We start from the raw sequence: 22443 nt of genomic DNA, 5'->3' as shown, positions 1-22443 counted from the left end.
GGCTTATAATCAGGTGCGCTCTATAGTCCGGAATTTACGGTATGTATATTTTTTAAGGTTAAAGTTTGCATTGTATTCATTTATTAAAAATTGACCAGTTTTACACTGAATGTATCGTAATTAAAAACTAACTGTAGGGGTTTGATCCTTAAATGATTAGAGAGACTTCCAAGCACAAAATATCGGTATCAATCATGCTACTACCCTGTATTTACTCGGATCGGATCGATAACAAAAATCCCAGTATCGCACAAGCCTAGTAACCACTCCACACTTACCTGTTGGCTGAGTGGCGGGGAGTGCAAAGGTGGCTGGAGTCCCATTTGGTGTGAGATGATTGGCTGCGACTGCTGCATGCGGATTGGCTGGTTGAGCAGCGAGCTCTGGTGCAAGGAGAGTTGGGTGTGGGGGTGCAGTGGTGGGCTGATCTGGAATGGGGTTGGTGGCGAGGCACTCATGCTGGGTGGCATAATCTGCGATTGGCTGAGAGTGGAGGCCAAACTATGGCGCGGTGGTCCCGCGTAACTCTGGAGGTCCGACAGGGGGAAGGAACCCGACGAGCCCAGGTAGGGTGAAGAGGGCTGGGGACTGTACAGGGACTGCTTTGGGGGCAGCAGGTGAGACGGCTGGCTGGTCTGCTGGGCACTTTTTGGCTCAGGGTCATTATATGTCTGGAGAGAAAAAAATGATACATTCATTCGAGCTCCTTTTGATACCTGTGCAAGTAAGTGCATTTCTAAGACACGCTTGAATAAACACTTCTTTTTTCATCTTTCTTGCTGTTTGGCCTGGCATTTGGACTGCACTCGACGCGGGCCTTTACTTACTTTCACAATTTTCATGCTACACTAACAAATAAATTCAAAAAAACGTGAGGACGAGCATGACGTCACTCTTTACTACCCATCCACCCTCCAGCCCGTCCCCCAATTCCTCCTACCTATTGTGTTCTTTGCTAAAAGCAGATAGGCACGTGGAGAAAAAAGGCCAAGGGCTATTTGAACGCAGTTGGGCATTGTTAACACACACTTAACAAGCAAAATGAAGAAGATTGGATAGCACCCAATTTGACCACCAGAGGGCATTAGAGACTCCACAAAAGCAGACCACGTGAAAGCAAATGTTTATCTAATTTGTAGGTATTTTTTAGGGTTGCCTTTGAAACAAAACCTAGCTAAAGACACTTGCGTGCACATGTTAACAAAATTCGGGTAAGCCATTTTGGAGTCGATAAGTCACATAGAATCATGTAAGCACGTACGTCAGATACAGAAGAATCGATCAGAAAACCAGTAAGATCAGATAGATGGATTGGATAGAGAAAAATGATGGAAGATATTTAGATTAAATAGTTTGTATTAAGAAGGAGTAAATACTCTAATCTTTTTTGAAGACATGTAAACAATGCCCCCAACCTTTAATTTATATATCAAATATTATTTCCATTGCACTATAGTTCTCGTACACTTAAAAATCAGGCCAGTCACCAAGAACTACCTTGTAAAAATGTTTCCTATTTATGCTAACGTTATTTTTAAATTTGATTTTCGCCTTTAAAGTCCTTGTCACACGTTTATAATGGCGTCCAACCTTGTAAAACAATGCCCATTACATTGTTATCAGTAACAATAAAGACAATTCTAGTTCTAACAATGTATATACGTTTTGAACTGTGGGAGCCCATTAGACATATTTTCCGGGGATTTTTTTTGCATCAGATTAAGCCAACGTAAAGTTGGAATGTTCTGGTAGGTTTTTTCCAACATTGTTGTAATCTCATATTGTAGCACAGGCCAGGGTCAGCAAGTGTTCTCCGATTATATCAGTAAAGTCTAATAGTTGAAACACTTCAGCCAGGAAAAGGATGGGAAAAAAACCCAACAACAAAAAAAGCAAGACTCCACATTCAGCGAGGCAAACATGCTTATTGCACTAGCGCACCGACTTGCAGCACAAAAATGAATCCCGACTTAATTTTCAATCGATCATTGGCTTGACAGCTTTCAGAATGCATGTTCCGCGTCCTCATTGCACTTTGTGTGATGAATGAATGGCCAGATGAAATTTGATGGTTAGCAAGAGCTTCCGCCTTGCAATGCTGTAAAAACTCTCCCAAAGTCCCCCAAAACGAAAACTTGGCGATTTGACCTTTGTCATTGTGGGCGCTATGAACAAGCGTAGCACCCGCGAGAGCGCCCCCAGCTTCTAGCCTTTTATGATGAGCTGTCACACTGCTCATCTCCGACCATCAGTGTTGATTAGACAGTAATGGAGGCCATTTGTATGAATAGATGTGAGACCGGGCTAATGATCAATAGACACCTTGACAGAGATGGGAGAATACAAACAGGCACACACATACGCACGCACATTGAAAGGTGGAGAAATGAGGCTGTTTGCTTGCAGAACAAATGGAATGACAAAAGGAATCTTCCTGGCACTATGTTGTACCCATAATACAAAGCGGCACTAAACAATGCAATCCCCAGCCCCCTCCTCGCTCTTCTTTATTCCCATGCTGCCACATTTCTGTAATTCATTCCAATGGCAAGCTAATGCTCCAAATCAACAAGAACTAAAAATAGCTCATTAAAAATCGAATTCCCGACATCTTACTATTAGGGCTGCAATGATTGGTCGATGTTGTGGACAAAATTTGAAAATAAAAACATTGAACAATGAATTCCATTGTCAACTCTTGTCACCAAACACGTTTTTTTCCAATTGAGTGAAGGGTCTCAATATGAATATAATCTCTGCTGAGAGTCGCATATGCGCAAGAGTGTCTCTGTCTGTAACATAAACACTGAAATGGCCGCGTCAACATCAAGGACGCAAACCAAAACTTTTTAAGTTTGGGAGTATTTTAGCCTGAATTAGTTGAATAAAAAGACTGCTTGCAAAGTTTGCAAAACGGACTTTGCATATCATAGCAGTAGCTCTGTGAGGCACGAACATTTAAAAGGCATGTTGAACAGTGGATCGAAACAGAGTCTGACTCGCCTTGGTAAGATTCAAGTAACGTTCAAGCCAATACAGTTTTGATGAGATTTATTGTATATTTCATACACATATGTTTTGCTGTAAAAGAGAGCATGAGTGAGTTACTTATAAGGTATGCCAGACTGTGGCTGACAAATTAAATGCATGCAGTGCGAAGATCAGTTCTCAAAACTGTTTTGAGAATCGTTCAGTTCTCTTGTAACATACTTTGCAGTTGACCACTGAACGTATTTCACAAAATTCACATCATATATGTTTTATTTTCTGTTCTGCAGCTGATAATGAGAATGTTCTTGGTTTACAGGAATACAAAATGTTGACTTTATTTTAACTAATTTCGTGTCAAATACCGATTTTCATGTCAGGTTTTCCCTGCCTCAAAACATGTTATTAAACAGACAAATTTGTCTATTTTAAAGTACAATTAAGTTCAAAATTGAAGTAAACATTTATTTAAACTTAAAGTAAGCAACTTGTCATTTTACTTTTCTTTAAAAAATCTGAGCGAAAGAATGAAATGTACTTTTTTAAATACAACATCAGTGGTCAATTAATACACACTGTCCCTTTACGAAACATTTTCCACCAAGATAATAAGCACATAAAATCTGCTAGAAAATGTATATATTTTTAAGTTCAGACTGTCATGATTACTGATGCGAGGCACCTGAGTCTGCTCCTTTGGCGCCAAATGCCTCGGACGCTGATTGGCTGCTTGTCTCTTTTGAAACCCCTGTCTTTCTGTCACCCGTTGTCAGTCCGTCTGCGAACCTCTGCTCATGCTAGGCAAGCCATTTCAACCCTGACTCTCTCCTGTCCTGATTCCTGTTTGATTCCCGGCTCTGACCCCTTTTCTGAACTTGACGACGTTTTTGCTCTCCCATTCCGCCCATCAATCTGTTTTTCCCCGCTCTCGACACTGCCTTCGCTTGCCGCGGAAATAACACTTCCGCGTCTGAGTAACCTGCTCCCCACGATCAATAATCTACGGATCCTGTATACCGTAAATTCCGGACTATAAGCCGCTACTTTTTTCCCAAATGTTCAGCCCTGCGGCTTATTCAGTGAAGCAGCCAATTTATGGAATTTTTCTAACGGCCACCAGCGGCGCTAGAGTATAAAAGGTAAGATTAAGACCAGTAGAATATGGGCGTCAAGAAAGACTGCAACCTCTAAGTTTATGCATACATTGTCTGTAAAGTTAAGGTACGTTCCGATAATGAGGAAGGCCCCCTTGATGGCGATAGTTATGAGTAGGAAGTTGAGGACGATCTTCCGTGAATTTCACAATTACGGGATGCTTTTTTTTAACAGGCACGTTTGATACATTGCGAGCGTGATCCTACTAGCGTGTTGGTACCTTTTAAAGGCACGGTTTGGGGTGAAAGTTATATTATTATTATTAAAGCTTTGAAAAGTCTCTCGGTGTACCGTCTTTCTTCGTAAATATGTGTAACCATGTATAATATGAATTTGCAACTGTATATTTTTGTAATGTATTTATTTTACAGATTTATTCTGTTATGTGTTCTACGGACGAATCAAAAAGAAGGGGCAGAGCACACGCGGGCTGATGGGAATTGGGGTAAAGCTGAGTTACCGGTAGATCTGTCTGTTGTCGCAGCGGACAATAGCGGATATATATTTTTCCCACCCTTAACTTTGGAAATATACATTTTGTTTCCTTGGATTACTTTCAACGGGACCCGGACTTTACAAGTCTGCATCATACGTTAATTACGGGTATCATTTTCCATTTATGATACCGACTGTGACTCTAGAATTGTGCACTATCTTTGCAATTACGACAGTGGAGCTTACAGCCCGGTCTGGGTTAAACCTGTGACTGTGTCACAAGCTATAATACGGGCGCATGCGGCTTATACATGGGTGCGGCTTGTGTAAGAATAAAAGTTGCAGATCACCTAAAAAGTGGTGGGTGCGGCTTATGATCAGGTGCGCTCTATAGTCCGGAATTCATGGTACTACCCTTTCCCTTTTTCCTAATAAAACTAAGAGAAACGCATGCAAATCGGTCCTGTCTTCGTACTGGTCCTGGCACAGAGTTATAAATCTCAGTAAAAATATTGTAAATTAAAAAAACAAAAACAAGCAACACTTTCTAACAATAAAGTAAGATTTATTTTTCCCCAAAGAGTACAAATGAACTATAAAGGTGAAAAATATAAGTAAAAAAAGAAACAACCCAGAAATAATAACTAAAATAAGTGACATTTTGTGACAAGTAGGTTGGATTATCATATTTTTTGCCTTGGTATTGTGTTTTTGTTAGGAATTTCTGTTTTAAAAAAAGAATAATATTAGAAAAAAACATTCACTAGAAAATAACATTTGGGTAAGAATATTAATCATTTTTACAATGTGAGTGCAATTTTGTTCTAAATTGAAGTAAAAGTACAAATTTAGAAAAAAATATCAAAATAAATTACATTTTCTTACAATGGGGTGAAATTCGTTTTTGTTTTTTGTAGTGTGAGTGTCATGTAGATATAAATTGAAGTAAGATTTTTATATAATAACAAAAAAAATAAAAGGGATTTTCTGACTGTGGGGTAAGCATTAGAGCTAAGATTCATGGCCCGAGCCCGAACCCGAACCCGAGGCAATTTCGGGCCGGGTCGGGCCTGAAATGTCAGTCATACGGTCGGGTCGGGTCGGGTTCGGTCCTGCTTTTATTTTTTTTATTTATTTATTTATTTTTTTTAAATTAATTAATAATTATAAATATATGTTCATTAAAAATATATACTTAAACTATGTATGGATACTAGACCAAGGAATACTTGGGGCGGCAGTAGCTCAGGAGGTAGAGCGATCGTTTTAGGATTAAGGGATCCCAGTTCGAATCCCGGCTTGTCCGTGTTACATGCCGAAGTGTCCTTGGGTAAGACACTGAACCCCCAATACCCCCAATAAGCAGGTTAGCAGCCTTACATGGCTGCACAGATCATGGCCGCTATTGGGAAATGTGAAGCACAATGTAAAGCGCTTTGGGAAGTCATTGACTTGAAAAGCGCTATATAAATGCAGATCATTTCAGATCATTTGTTATAAAATAAATAATTTGGATAAAACGGAGAAGGAGCTGTAATTGCTTTTAACGGAGCCAGAGCATGCTCTGTGCACGTGACGTGACGTGAATGCTGTCCTCTTAATAATCTTCCCCTCCGCAAATTCGCGTGATTTTGGCCTGGTATCCCCGATATGGAGTCGGACCAACAAGAAGTTAAGGATAAACTCAAGAGAGGAGAACTGACGAGGAAAACGCACTCTGGTAAGAGTTTTAATAAGCGTTTTATATAGAATACGATCGCTTTTGTCGGAAGTGTACATTGACGTTGGTGACATTTTCATCCGCGTTAAAAAACGCAATTTGCAGAATAAAATCACGCTTTATTGTTTAAATAAACGCGTTATATAGACTAGGATCTCCCAATTATTATAATTAGCTCGCTTTATTGTTTTAATAAGCGTTTTATATAGAATACGATCAGGGGGGGGGGGGATTTGCATAGGAGTCGGAAAAGGGCACAACACGTCAACACCCCCTCAATGATAGTGCCGCGCTAAAATCTTAAGGACGTACTACTACTGCTGCTGTGGATTATGGCCCAATGATCAAGTCGTCAAAATGACGGACGCCCTTAAATGTTTTCGCTACCTCAAAAAAAAAAAACCGTCAATGACAGATTGTCGCTTAATGTAACATCTGCAGTGCAGACACAGAAATATAAAAGATGTAAATGTTTATACAGTTTTATTTAACTTAGGCCTAGATGTTGTAACAAAAGGCAGAGTTTAATTTGTTATCATAAATCACCCCTCCTTATAAATAAAATATGTAATTTCGGGCCCCCTCGGGCCGGGCCAGCAAATCCAGTTAATTAGTCGGGCTCGGTCCGGGTCGGGTTTAATACCCCTCGGGCCTGCGTCGGGCTCGGGTGCTTTTTTTGGGCCCGATCTTACCTCTAGTAAGCATATGAATTATTTTTTTTGAAATGTGAGTGTAATCTTGTCATACATTCAAGTAAAAATGTCATAAACTTAATAAAAAATAAAATAAGCAACATTATGACAATGGGGTAAAATTATTAGTTATTTTTTGAAATAAGTATAATTTATCTATAAATTGAAGTAAAACTATCGTATGAATACAAAAGAATAATACAATAAGTGACATTTTTTGACAAGGGGGAAAGATTTTTTTTTTTGCATTGCAAAAAAACCCCCAAAACTTAATTGACGTTAAAATACATCAACACTAAATGAGTTAATCTATTATTTATTTTCCTGTCCATGAAAAATGGACCGAATTTTATTTATAGATTTATGGGTCTGCTGATCGAGCACTGCGCCTAATTGGTTTTAGATTTGTATTTTAATTTCTTTAAATCTTCAGTATGTGCCCATTTATCTTGTGTTTATTATCATTTTCCACATCATTAAATCAACGTTATGCTAAATTTGAGAAAATACTAAAAATGATCCGATTGTTCTAATAATTGTTTGAATAATGGGTGACTAGCCTACTATTCAAATAATCGTGAGTCGCAATCCTACTTCCTATTGACATTCTCTTGTAGCCGCATGTGCTTTATATGCTTAATCCATCATTGCATATCGGTTGTGGCAATTTCCCAATCTTTTATGAACCAAGGCGCAATTTTTCCCACCCCAAAAAAAATTGTAAGGCACTCTTTCCGTCAATTTTTTTTATAAAAGTATTCCTGGCATTAGTTTGATGTTTTTAAAGCTGAAACGATCACTAACTTGACAGTATGACGTTTTTGTGGTCACCATGGAATAATGGCATATTTTAATGCAAAGATCAAAATAAAAAAAAATCCTGCAGCACACTATACTACAGTGGCAAGGTGGTTGTAAAACACTGTGTTATGGTCAAATGTTTGCAATAGGATAGTTTGACCCATCCCCCAGTGCCTCACGATGTATGCATGTACAATAAGCCCACCGCTCTCGCATCTGCACCGGGGGAAATAGAGTATTGTTCCAAACATGGATTTTTTTTTTGCATCATGCACACCCCTCCCCCAATAGATGCCCTTCCCAGCCCATTAAGGGGCTCTCCCATCCTATCCATCATCAGTCTAAACCGAGGAACGTGTGTCATAAGAGTTACCTTGGAAACCAGACTGGCTCTGTATGCCGCCAAGGCTTTCAGGTACTCCTTCTTTGCCGCTTCGGTTTTTCTTTTGTAACCCTGAAAGAGAAATGTCAACATCAAAACAGGCAACTTCAGGTGAGGTAAGGGCTCGGCACACCACCATACACAACCAAACACATTCTTAATGTTTCCCATTCCATCAGACCCAACGGCACGGAACATTTTTATTTCCTCACCGCAGTGCTAATACTGCTTCATCTCTATTGTGAAAACACATCATTTCTATTCCAATCCAGTCCGCGAAATGGACTGGAACTTCTTTTCAGTTCTCAAATAACACAACTATCAGTCCTAGATTTCTGCAGCAAGGTAGTACAGACAGTAAGGAGGAATTACACTGCCCTCCTTCTTATTACGGCAAGAACTATCAGAGATATCGGTTTTATTGTAAATGTGGAGATAAAAACCAGTTTTATAGTACCAGGGTAGGATGTTCCCTAGCACATTATAGATATGGATGAAATAACTAAAGTAAATCATAATAATAAAACGGGGAAAATATTGCTGCAATAACCTTTGCCGTTGGCTCTTCTACAATTTTCTTTTCGAGAAAAGTGCGGCTTTCCTGAATGAAGAAAACACGATTTCACTAGCATACAGGTTAAAATGAATAAATCATTCCTTGTAAGACGTTTCTCTTAAATGGGAAAAGTGGGTGCCAGCCATTTTTTGTTATTTAGACTCATTTTTGAAGGAATGCAGAAATAAATGGTTAAAAACCTATATAGGCATAGGAAAAGTCAAAAGACAGTTTGAACCCCAAGTTAGAGCTCAACAAATACCCAGATATGAGTTTTGGGCTGATGCCCGAAATTAAAAATGCAAAGAATGATTAGTAATTTAAAATATAATTTATCTTTTAAATTATATTTTAGCCTTTTTTTGTAGTAAAACAAGAACATTATATATAAAATAAGTAAAACTGTAATACATGTGTGTTTGTAGATAATTGTGTTTATTTTATTTTTCTGATCTTAAAGGGACAGTGTGTTCACCACCTTTCACAAGAGGGTGCCAACCGGGTTTGGAACAGGACACAGGTGCGTCCAATCACCACAAACCTAGTCCCTAATTATCCTGAGCCTTTATAAAAACATTTTGGACAGCACACATGGTCGGGTCGTTTCATTTCCAAAACATCATTATTACATCATATTTTGTTTTTGTTTCCTGTTTCTGGTTTCGACATTTTGCTAGTTGTTCGCCCACTTGTTTTTGTTAGTTTCTTTGTTTTTTAAATTTCCACTGCCGTTTTTTTGGTTCGTTTTTTTGTTTATGGTTTCTTGTTTGGACAGTTTATTAGTACTCGTGGGGCCCCTTGTTCAATTTTTACTTTGTTCCTGGCGTTGATAATAAATACCATCTTTATTTTGAGCAAGCCCTCTTACCTCAGTTCCTGCTTTCCCTACCCCATTCACACCGTAACACGGTGAGGATTATTTGACCACTAAATGTTGCTGCATTGGGCAATGCAAGTAAAAACGAGTGCTACAAAACACAAGTATGAGTAATACAAACTACAGAGACTCAAACTGACCAAAATATACCATTTCACTTCTCATTTTTTGTCCAGTTTTTTGAGGTTTTGGGGCACCTGTAATAGCAAGATGTTGGACAAGTATGGATCATCATAAAAGACATAAACATACATGTAGCACATGTTTACAAAATTATTATAAATGAACACAGCCAAAATAAAATGTAAAAAAAAACAACATCTTGCAAGAAATGCTGGCGCTGTAAAACAATAACACAAGTTAATGAGAACCATTCCATTAAAAAAATAATAAAGATAAATAAAGGCCTTATGGGCTAAAGCAACCCGACGTAGCAGATGTTTTACGAGATCATGTGACAAAATCCAAAGCGGCCTGCAAAATGTCCAGGTTCATTAACTTAACTGTTTTATTGCTGCTGTTTGCCCTTCTCCTTTCTCTTCCATCGAGCGGAACTAAATTTGGAGAGAAAATCATTTTAACGAGAGTCAGGGGAGTTGCGGATAATAGGGACAGATTATCTTAAGAAAGAGGAAAAACTTGCTCATTAAAGTGAACGTAATCTCACAGTAACGCTCTGGTAATTATACAGTGGATATTGCATGCTGCAAGCCTCACACGAAAAACAATATTATTTCCTTTGTTGCAAGAAAAAGATAACAATGTTCTAGTCTTATGTTATACGAAAAATAGTGACTTCCCAATTTAAACTGTTTTAAAGATAATTTTTGTTTTCAGCATAGTTTTTGTTTCAGTGTGCCTTGTTGTTAAGCACAAGCTCTGTAAGTGGGCGTGAGGCGGTAAGTCCGAAAAAATGGGGGTGAGGTAGGTTAGGTCCGAAAAAATACAGCTTGACTTGACTCGGGCCATCAGCTTTTGAAGCCCGGCCACCTCGAACCTGCAATAAAAACATGTAGTTGCGCCGATGCGTCACTTTGCGGGCATTTTGGTTGACTTGCATTGTGGGAAATGTAGTTTTTGGTCAAAGCACTTTTGACCCATATTTTTATATATTCTTTAGATGCACGGATATTTTAGTCTCTCGTGTGCCACAAAAAGAATACACTTTTGTGTAAGTGTCCGTTTTACAGGACGTGAATAAAGTTTAGTCAAAATAATTGTGGCAACCCAAGGATCCATCTGAAAGGGGACAAGACCTTTTTCTATTGGATAAAATGGTGAACCACCACTACCTCACAGTGCATGCTGGGTGTGGTTACACCTGAGATCAATTCACTGCTTGCCCATGGAGTAGCATTTAAGTGCCGATTCCCAGAGAGAAAGGCGCCAATCTCTCCATACCTGCAATAATTTAGGCATTTTGTCATGAAACATGATCTGAATGGGCATACCAGTACCATTATTTTGCACCAACTTCTACATTTTCATTGTGGTGAAAGATTTATTTGTCATTCTTTCTAATTCACATAGAAACGGACTGAGCTTGCTCTGTCCACTCCACGCATCGGCCCGGTATTGCAGTACCTCCGGGAACGGTGCATTCGCAATGATCGCAGCAAGGCTTTAGGGCTAGGACCTTAGCTTGGCCTTTTGGCTGAGAGTAAGTGTCCCGGCTCCTAGGCTTTGTAGCGTATTATGAACTGACCGATAACGGATAATGGATAATGAATAACGAAGATAGATCAATAACCCTTAAAAATATTGTGAATGTGCTTAATTGCTGTTGAGATTGTCATGATTGTTTTCTGTTTTTAGTGTCAATAAATTTGTTTAAACCAAAAAAAAAAAAGAAAAGACAAATTATTTCCAGTATGTAGCGTCTCTTAGAGGTAAAAAACTTCAATCATTGTAAAAACTGGGAGTTTATAAAGTACTTGTAGTTTTAGAAATTTGTATTTAGTTTAAATAAGCAAGAGAAGGAGCTGGCATGATTGTCCGCCGTCTTGCTGCTAGTGTGGGCAAAAAATGAGAAGAAAAATGATTTGGTTACTTTGAGTTTCCATTGTTTGTCTTTGTCTTTGATATTTGTAGCAGTCATTTGCAGTTGCATTATAGAGCACAGCAACAGCTATTGGTCAAATATTACAGCGCCCCTTTAGTTTTTGAGGGGTTAGCCAGTTCTGAACAAAAAATGTGTCTTTCCTGCCATATTTGCTTCTTATTGGTCTCAAGCAGCCAATGTCTTCATATGCCAACACAGCTTTTCATTGGAGAAGACATCACTTGCTGTTAAAACAACTGTTTGATTGCTTCGGAGATATTGGTCAACGCTTTACAACGAGAAGAAAAAAATCTGGTTCTAACTATTTAAAAGATCACTCTTTGGAGATGAGCTGTACAATTGTGATTATTGAATCAATAGTTCCATTGTGTCGTCATAATCAAAAAACGATTTCAAAGATCTTGTGTCGTTTGTACCTGCTTCTGTTCCTCTCCTAGGCTGTCCCACATGGATGCCACAATCTTGGAAACATCCCCAAAGGTGGCGTTGGGGTTCTGACCCTTGATGGCTGCCTGGGTATCCCTGAAGAAGAGCGCATAGGCCGAGACGGGTTTTTGTGGCTCATTGGGATCTTTCTTCTTCTTCTTCTTTTGCGGTTTGGGTTTAGGCTTCATCATATCTGCCGAGGACCGCTGGTCACTGCTTATCTGCAAAGGTCGGGAAACAGATATTAAAGCTGAGGGCAAGACGATTGTGTACCATGTAAGGCACACCTGAAAACACCAAATTGGCCAGCAATTTAAAAGTGTGCCCTATAATCTGGTGCACCCTATATAACTGAAAATATGGTGGATACAATCAAGAGATATGAACTGTTCTGCCTTTGAGGAGCTATAGATGGGTCTTTGAGTGTCCTTATGTGAATAACATTCTAATCCAGGGATCTCCAACCTCTTTCAAGCTGAAAACAACTTATTGTTACAAAAAACGCAAAGGGCACCCGTTTTCTAATTTAACTTAACTGATGTTATCACTATGTATTTACTATGTAATTAGCAGGTTAATTATTGCAAGTAGGGTTAAATAGACTCAGTCAACCATAACTTTTATTAGACTATCACAATGATCCAGCACTGATGAGCTATTTACAGTACAGATCCTACCTCAGCTGCCCTTAGGGGGCCACCCTGGTGCCCGCAGGCACTACGTTTTGAGACCCCTGTTTTTTTTTTTTTAAATATGCTTGTTACATTTCAACCAATGATTAAAATGGGTTCTTACAATAATCAAGATACAACAATAATATTTTTTGTCTTTGGCCAACTCTCAGGGAATCAATTATTTGGGAACTTTGAATCCAATGGTTTGTATTTTTTAAAATGTGTATGTTTAATGAAACGGATATCAATAATGTTTGGTTTTACAATCGTTTGTGCCTGTTTTAGGTCACTGTTCTGTCTTTGAGAAACATATGTAGTAGTGTTGGAGCGCCCAATTTAGTTAACATGTTAAGTTATTTGTTGGTAAAAAAGAAAAAAAGAAAAATGCAGAACTGGATGGCAGCACAGATCCAAACTTTTCAATAATAGGTGTGAATCCTTTTAAGTGGGTTAACTAGCATTTAGCTGGCGAAAAAGGCAATACTCTGCAGTGCAGACAGCAAAGTAACCATTCATAAATTAATTTATAAGATTAGTTTATGTTTGACAAAATGAATTACTTCAAGATAAATGTAATTATTTTTTGTAATTTTAATTCTAATGCGACTTATAGTCCAGTGCACCTTATATATGAGTAATATATCACAAAGGACTATTTTTAAGGGAGCCTCTTGTAATCTGTTTCGTCTTAAGAGTGGGGAAAATACTGTCAATAAGTTCAGAAATTGTCTCTTAAAACATTGCAATTATCAAATTGTATGAAGGTCAACTGCATCATAACCCACTCAAATAAAAACTGAGAGGGTGAAAACAAAAAAAGGGAGAACAGATTCATTTTCGAACAACCCGAGCTCTTACGATTGTTTTAATTTTATGCAGCTTATAGCCCAGTGAGCCTTATATATGATAACTATATAACAATAGAATATCTTTAGGGGTGCACCTCATAAGAAATTAATAGATAGATAGATAGATAGATAGATAGATAGATAGATAGATAGATAGATAGATAGATAGATAGATAGATAGATAGATAGATAGATAGATAGATAGATAGATAGATAGATAGATAGATAGAGATACTTTATTCATCCCCGCAGGGAAATTCACACTTCCAGCAGCATCCCTGCGCTGGAGAACAAAACAATAATAAAGCAAAAAGAATACGATACACAAATACCCAATGTGACGTGTTAAAACCCATGGTAGCGTGTTATATAGAGTATCTAGAATAAAAATACGGTAATATGCAATGTGGGGGGTGTGGTTTAATATGGGCCTTTACTCCGCCGGGTGGAGTTAAAGGGCCTCATGGCATGATGATAATGTCTTTATAGACAATTCAGAAATGGTCTATAAACACATTACAATTATCAAATGATTGTTTAAGATTAACTGCATGACAACTCAAACAAAAACGAAGAAAAGGTGAAAAATCACATGTTGTGCGAAGTGCGGCCAGAGTTTGTTCTAGAGAGAAGGAATCTATATCATGACTAACAGCGTGCGGCTCTTGGCCAATAAGAATGCGGCTCTTTGCCTCATCATATTTTCTATATACTCTGGCTCTTTGCCTCTTTTCATGTTTAACCCCCCCTCTTAAAACTCACCTGAATCCATCAAAGTTAATCACAAACAATAAATAATATTTTAATTTGGCAGATTTGTTGTTTTTATGCTGCTCCGGACACATAAGTGACTGCCAGTCATCTGCGTAGGTTACGTCTAATGCCGGTCAGTGTGTGGTGTGGCTCTTTGACTATCACGGTTAAAAATTTCAGCTCTTTTTGTCAAACTTGTTCGCCACCCCTGCTTTAGGGTATTGAAGAGCAAAACTGGCCAAGGACAGAAATAACTTGTAATTATCTAGCAAGCAGAGAGATACTTTCTAACACATCCTAGAGTAAAGGATCTTAATTTTGTGGCAAAAGACAGTAGGTGAGAAAAAAATCAAATCGTAAATCTGTCTATTTAAAGGCTGTAATCACATGGTTTGTCTACAATACCACTGTGCAATCTCTCTCCACTTTCAGTAGGCGTAAACTGCTCATATCCGCGTGATGTGCAACATCCAATACACATGAATGCACTTTCATTTTTCGTGAGGGGGTTTAGACGGGGAGTCAAATTCAGGTCACCTGATCCTGGTTGTGATTTTGTATGAAAATTGCCTTCTTGGATGCAGAGAGAACACATCAAACACAGGAGATAGAGGGGGAGAAAGAGGGAGGGAGAGGGGCTGTGGGTTGTGCAGCAAGGAAGCACGAAAAAATTGCAATCGTCCTGTTGGGAAGTAGTGATGGCTCGATGGGGCCATTTGAATCAGTGCAAGATGAGTTAACCTGATTCCCTGATGGGTTTTATTCATTAACATAACAGAAAATGTACTGGCAGGCAGCCCATTATGATAATCAAGATCTTTTGTGTCCTTTTTGTCATCAGGATTTTGTTTAAAGGTATTCCCAAAAATGTTTTTTTTTTCTCAAAAATGTTGCAAAATAGTCCATATGTTGGGGAACTCGAGACATTGAGTCTTAAAGTTTACCCATCCGCCCTGTTTGCTATAGAGCTGTGATGTCATCGAAGGAACACAGCACTTTCAAAATGGAACAACCTATTAACGCAAGATATGAGTCGAACGCTGAAACAGTGATTGTATTGTGGCAAACAGCAATTGCATGCCACTCGTTTCTGCTTGGAGGTAGCTGATTGTGGTTTTTGTTAGAAATCTTCACCACGTGTGACGCGGTTGTTAGAATTTGGTCCAGCTAGCTCCCAGTTAGCGTTGAGGACTCTGACGGCTTTCTTGTTTTGTTTGCTCCTGGGTGGTGCCCGATTGTTATTTGTCATAAGCCATTTAATACTATAATTTTTCAAATTTTAAGGAAATTGTTTGTATTTTACTTGAAAAATACATTGTGTTCTAGCAAAATCTAGAAAATAAAATGATGAATGTGCCAGTGAGGCAAAGCATTTTTGAAACATTACTGTACATGTTACAGTAACAGTTTGATCCAATCTTTGAAGGTAAATGACTGAGGTATTTGTATTGTAACTCACTGGCTGTGATTAAATTCCACAAAAATTGCACAAAACAAAGCCAAACTTGTGACAGTTTTAAAGGTCAACAGCATTAGCCACTGTGTTTCTTCTTTAACTGTTAAAATAGAAAAGAGAAAATAATTGACTTTGAAACTGTCAGAAGGGAAACTGCCATATCCCATCTTCTTGACAAGCTGATTTATCAGTGTCCTTTATCTTTAGGACTAACTGTAATTTGTAAGGCGTCATGTGCAGTCATCTATTGAAGACGCACCAAACAGGACACTGGAGTTCCCACAACTTGCTCTTCTGATCGATTTACAGGGGCTCCACTGAAAAGCAGTTCAAACTTGTTCAATCACATCTGAAGTTGCCGGGCGTCCTTTTGTTTTAGCTGGGCTTTAGCACCCATCTGTTATATTTTTACCACACAATCTTACTACGGACCTTCTCTCTGGCGGCTGTTTTCTGAATTTTCTGCAAAATGCATGTTGAAGTTTTTGTAAATTCAAGCACACAAAACACCTTTTCTCAGGGAGTGAATGCCATTAATAGGTCTAAAAAAGAAAAGAAAAATCAAGAGCTATACAAAAAAAAAAAATGGAATAGGCTGTAAAACGGCATACCTTCTACCTACCAATTATAGTTAAGGAAATATAGACTTCAATTGTGTCCAAGACTTTTGGAAAACCCAGTAAACTAATAAAACATCAAGGCCCCAAAGACTACTTGTTTAAAAGTAGATTACACAAAAATATGTTGGAATTCAGGTAGATGTGAATTACGCTCGACTTTTCAAAGCGTACTTAAGTAATATTGTTTTTTTGTGTGCCCCAAAATAAAATTAGACATCCATCTCAGGAAATGAGGCAGAAGATGAGCATTATGTATGACATACGTTCCATCCAAACCTTTGAAGTGAAAAGACACTCAACTGAAGGTCGGGCAAAATTGAACTGGCAAAACGTGGGTGAAGGGTGGGGAGAAAAATACAGCTGTACTGTTTTCCGGGAAAACACACTTTGATTGTACGCTAGAGAGCATGATGACAACAGCATGCAACAACATTCAATCTACTCAACTCAACAATGGACACATGCTTTCAATTGCTCCTTCAGTTTGCTGTTTTTTCTGTCCAAACACTGATGAAACTGCTTTGAAACTGAAAGAACAGGTAAAAGCACTCATGGTATGGGGTCTCAAAAGAAACTTACTGGACTCGAAGGTGCAATACAATGAAAGTATGGGGTTGCCAGCCTGGTTGATTGAATGCGTTTGCTTGCTTGAATGGCAAACATAGATCTTGAGCAATCTGTACCTCTCTCTAGCCTTGTAAAGGGAAATGAGCCTGCAGATTTTATAGCTTAATTTTCAGCCATAGTAAAAACATGTTATCAATGTACAGCAGTCGTACAATGTATTTCTGAAGATTGTTTGTTTCATGCTGAATCCATTGACAGCTATTTAGGGTGGCTAGTGAAAGTATTGTCCGCCCCTCTTGCCACATTTCAGCCTTCAAACGTAAAGCAAAAGAAAAAAAACTGAAAATATTTTCTCGGAATCAACAACATATAAGACACAATTGTGAAGTGGAACCAAATTATTTCATCATTTTTAATATATTTACTACGAAAGAAGCAGAAAATTAGGTGTTGGAAAACACTGCCCTATTCAGCTCAGCCAACTGACGCCAAAAGTTCCCCAATGACTTCTGAATGATCCAATGTCGACATAAATGACTAACAGTGACAAACATAAATCACCTGTCTCAGTCTCAGTTCAAACGCACCTCAAAGCATTATGAGATATTATACAACATTATGAGGACCAAAGAAGACAGACGGCAGGTCCTGGATAAAGTTGTGGAAAAGTTCAAAACAGGAATGAGGAACAAAAACAAATCTCCAACATTTACACATCTTCCGAAGAGCTGTGCAAGGTATGATATCAAAATGGAGAGAGAGCATAAAACCACTTCAAACCTAACAAAACTTGTCTGTCTCTCTAAACTTTCAGGCTGAAGAAGTAGAAAACCTCTCAGAGAAACATTGGACGACCTGCAGGCATAAACTGCCGAGGTGGCTCGCCTTCCGACAGGACAATGACCTAGAGCAAAATCTCCAATGGAATGGTTTAAAACAAAAAATATAAAGTCTAAGAATGGCCAAGCCAATGTCCAGACTTCTATTCTATAGAGCAGGGGTGCCAAACACATTTTAACCCGGAGGCCACACAAGAGAACAAACATTCTCTCGGGGGCCGGACTAGTAGATTAGAGAGAACAAAAAAAGAGAGAAAGAAATGAGAGAAAGAGAGGGAGAGAATAGTAGAAAGGGTGGGGCAAAGATGGAGAGAAAGGGAGAAAGAGAGAGAGAAAAGAAAGACAGAGAGAGAGAGTGCAAAAAACAAAATAGATAAAAAGAGAAATACTGTAGTTAGAGAGGGGGAAAGAAAGAGAGAGAACAAAATCCAAAGAGAAATAGAAAGAGAGAAAGAGTCAAGGAGAGAAAAGAGAAGAAGAGAAAGAGAAGGGCAAAGCAAGAGAGGGAGAGAGAGAGCGAGAGAGATAGTGAGAGAAGAGGAAAAAAGGAAGTGAGAGTGAAATAAGGTAAAAATACAGAGCCAAAGAGGAGCAAAGAAAGAGAGTGAAAGAGAGAGAGATAAAGAGTGGAAGGAATATTGAGGGAGAGAGAGACAGAGAGAGCGAGAGAGAGAGAAGTATAAGAACAGCGTTTGTGAGAGGCACCTGGCTTTGGCAACATCAAGTGTATATATTTCAACCTGCATCTCGTTTTTCTCTTGCACTTCTCCGAGCGTTGACTCGCGGGCTGGATTTAATCCCTTAGCGGGCCTGATCTGGCCCGCGGGCCGCCTGTTTGACACCACGGCTATAGTGCATTTGTGGAAAAATCTGAAAAATGCTGTGCTCAAACAATCAGCATCAAACCTAAATATACTTGAACTGTTTCGTAAGGAAGAATGGGCAAATTTCTATGTTTCAAGATGTGTTGAAGTTTAAGAGACATACCCAAAAAGACTTGTGGCTGTGATTGCAGCAAATGGAGGTTGTACAAAGTATTAACTCAAAGGGCTACCAATAGGTTTGTAACACCTACTTTTCAATTTTTTTTATTTATAAATGTTGAATACAACTGGTTTCTTTTATGTTTGTGTCTCACATGTTGTAGATTCTTAGAAAATATTTTGAGTATTTTTTTAAATCTATAACTTTGTAGCCTTAAATATGGCACTATGTCAAAACGTTTTTTTTTTTTTGGGTGGTGTAACTGAGAATTATTAGACTATTTTCATGTACCGGTAATGTGAAAACTGATGGAATTGGAAAATTATCCAAGAGGCGTTCCTACTATCTGGTCATACAGGGTATAGAAAAGCAAAAAAATAATTCTCCCTAAGCCAACCAGCAGGGGGTACTATTGAAGCAATGTTCCGTTGAAGACAAAGTAGTGAAGGCAAATCCTCAATTCATTGGGGGGGAGGGGTACTAAGCCACCTAGTTTAATTAATATAACAACTGTAACTATAATGATGATGATGATGGGAAAGAAGATGGTTATGATATAAGCTATGTGTGCTTGCTGCACTTTCTATTCCAACCAGTTCTTGCAAGATGGCTCACACACTCAATCTGAGTAAATGCCATTCTGCATCAGAGAGGGCTATCATTTCAATTTATCATCTACCGAGATCCACAATAGGCCTGCCAGACATTTTTTCCTCGTAAACTATGCAACAAATTGGAACTCGGCAGATCGGATCGACGTTGCGGTTACACATTAAAGCATTTTCGCTTATTGTCGTTCGTTACCAGAAGAACCAGTCAGTCACTCTAAATATATATTGCACTCCACTTTCTAGTTTGCCATTAAAAGCTTCAACTCTGGTGTCAGCATCAGCTTGCACATCCCATCAGTGTTTCTGTTGTCTGAAGGCAAGCGAGAGACGGAAATATTGTGTTAATGTGTGTTGGGGGGGATGCTCCCAAGAAGAGTGTAATTCTGAATTGAGAGCACTGCATCAGCAAGACGAGATTAGAATTGACAGTCCGATAACTGCGTCACTATGAAAACGGCGGCCAAAGAGATGAAATCGTAAGAAGAGAAGCAAAACGAAGGACGAGCTCGATGTACAGCTTGGTGGTTTAAAATATGGCAAAATGAGGCTAGAAAACAGTCGCGGACAACAATTAGTAAAAATATGTAACCTGTCCAAATGTTCTTATTTAGGAATAAATAAACACATTCACAATTTAGATTTCTTTGTATTTGTTTTCAAACAGAATAGTTTCATCAAATTGGTTTTGAAACAATCCCGATTAAAGCAAAATAAACAAGGTTACAGTTTTGAGCACTTAATTTCATATTTAGTTTTGTAGTAATGCGGCAGTTGTATTTTTTTTGTGTTTTTGTAGCATTTCTGAACTCGGATTATTGTAGTATTTATGTTGCATTTTCGTAATCTCATTGTAGTTTTATATTTGAAACATTTCTGTCGTATATCTTCAGTAGTATTTATATAGTATTTCATTAGTAGTGGTGTAGTATTTCTGTAGTATTTCCATATCCGATTTTTGTAGTATATCTGTAGTATCTTGTCATATTGCTGTGGTTCTGTTTTTTTTCTAGCATTTCTGTTGTCATATGTCTGTAGTAGTATTTTTGCAGTATTCCCATAGCAGTATTTTTTTCTGTTTCTGTAGTATTTCCTTTGTAGATTTTTAGTATATCTCGAGTATTTTGTAGTATTACAGTTGTTATATATTTGTAGTATTTTAGTAGGTATATTCTTGTGGTGGTATTTTTGTATTATAGTATCACTCTGGTGGTGTTTCTGTATTTGTATTATTTTTTCTGTATTATAAGTATTTCTGTGGTAGTGTTCTTGTAGTACTTCCATAGTAGTATTCTTGTAGTATTTATTTAGTATTTTTGTAATGGTTTTGTTGTTTTACTGAGGGTGTATTTTGTAATACTTCTATTGTAATATTAAATCCATGAATCTTAAATCATATTTTTATAATAGGTGACTGTTTTTAAGAACTATATTTTATATTTGCTTTTGGGTGCTCTGAGGAGAGTGATGAACAACAAGAGTATGAGTATGGATGTTAAGAGGGGACTGTATGAGAGTGTGATTGTGCCGACTGTGTTGTTGGTGCAGAGACTTGGAGCCTGAACGCAGATTTAAGAAGGAAGTTGAATGTTTTTGAGATGAATTGTTTGAGGACTATGTTAGGAGTGACAAGATTGGATAGACTGAGAAATGAAATTGTGAGAGACAGAACTGGAGTAGTCGTGGAACTGAGCAAGCGTGTTGATAAGAGAGTACTCGGTTGGTTTGGACACATGGAGAGGATGGATGAGGAGCGAATGTTGAAGAGGATCTACAGAGCAGAAGTAAATGGAAGGAGACCAAGAAGAAGGCCACGATTGACGTGGATGGATGGTGTTATGAGTGCACTGCAGGAAAGAGGTCTAAATATAATGGAAGCTAGAGCTCTTGTTGGTGAAAGAAAGGAGTGGAGAGGTGTTGTGAAAGGATAGTGGGATTGTGGACGCGTTCTTAAGGATGGGCTGGGCACCCGTATGATGCGGCAGGGGTAAACCAGTGAAAGCTGTCGGGCCCTGCTGTTGAACAAAAGATTGTGTTGTGTCACCCTGACCCGAGTGACATGGCCGCTTTCTGGTGTCCCATTTCATCTGGAGGGACGAAAGCATGACCAACTTGGGTGCCGAGGTGCCTAACTTGTTTGGGTGTTTGGGCAATTGGGTTGGCCATGGTCCAAAAAATTTTGTGTGTTTTTTTTATGCTATTTATTTCCCTTTTATTTTCTTTGTTATTGTATGTGTGTGTCTTGCTGTCTGTCACCCCTCTTGAGGGATATGACCAAGGTAGGTAGGTAGGTATATTTTATATTTAGTTTTGTTGTATTTTTGTATTATTCCTGTAGAAGTATTTTTGTTGTAGAAACAGAAAGGGAAATAACTTGCCCCAACCCCCGGTAAAAAATAAAATAAAATGTTTTCTCACAAGTAATATTTTATTTACTATTATATACAGTCATTACACTTTGACCATTTTGTTTGGGGGAGACGGATAAAAAAGGCTCACGGGCTGTCATATGCCGAGCCCTGCTCTAAAAGCAGGTAACCGTGGGAAACTGGTAACCCAAGCGCTCTCTTAATGTTCTGTATGCATCATCATCATCATCATCATTGCCTTCCCACAGCAGCGGCGTGGAGATAGCAGTGTTCCGAATTGACTTGATGAAAAACAAAACTCTTTTACATGGCTGATGTTGCAGCACAGCACATCCCAGATGCAGTTGGCATTGTGTTCCGAAAACAATTAGGAATTTAACAATGGCTTCCATTTGGAGTGGAAGCAGGATCAAGGCAGCACATTATACATCCTTTATCATTTCCTCACTGGGCAAAAAAACGTAGTTTGGTAGCAAATATGGAGACAACCGAGCACCACAAGTGAATGCAATCACATTGTCATAAACAGAGACTCCGTGACTTGTATTTTAGATAAAATAACATGTGAGTGTTTCTTGAAATATTATCTGGTTTATAAATAGTGGAGCCTGGATTTGGTGACATCCAGTGG

At 38.5% G+C, this 22443-nt stretch overlaps 1 protein-coding gene across 3 annotated transcripts in view; it reads right to left on the bottom strand.

Annotated features, from left to right (window-relative positions):
• LOC148369853 (TOX high mobility group box family member 2-like) overlaps window positions 1-22443 on the bottom strand; it is a 170025-nt gene that overhangs the window by 7563 nt on the left and 140019 nt on the right. For all 3 annotated transcript variants that reach the window (XM_088332082.1, XM_088332083.1, XM_088332084.1), the window contains 3 exons: window positions 12085-12315; window positions 8165-8245; window positions 279-671 (listed from right to left, as the gene is read on the bottom strand). In XM_088332082.1, coding sequence (XP_088188208.1) covers window positions 279-671; window positions 8165-8245; window positions 12085-12315 — 705 coding nt within the window. The remainder of the gene's footprint in view (window positions 1-278; window positions 672-8164; window positions 8246-12084; window positions 12316-22443) is intronic.

Source organism: Urocampus carinirostris, chromosome 3 (assembly GCF_059441175.1).
Source record: "Urocampus carinirostris isolate Australia breed hairy pipefish chromosome 3, RoL_Ucar_1.0, whole genome shotgun sequence".
NCBI classification, from domain to species: domain Eukaryota; kingdom Metazoa; phylum Chordata; class Actinopteri; order Syngnathiformes; family Syngnathidae; genus Urocampus; species Urocampus carinirostris.
This window is presented reverse-complemented; position numbering and strand designations above follow the sequence as displayed.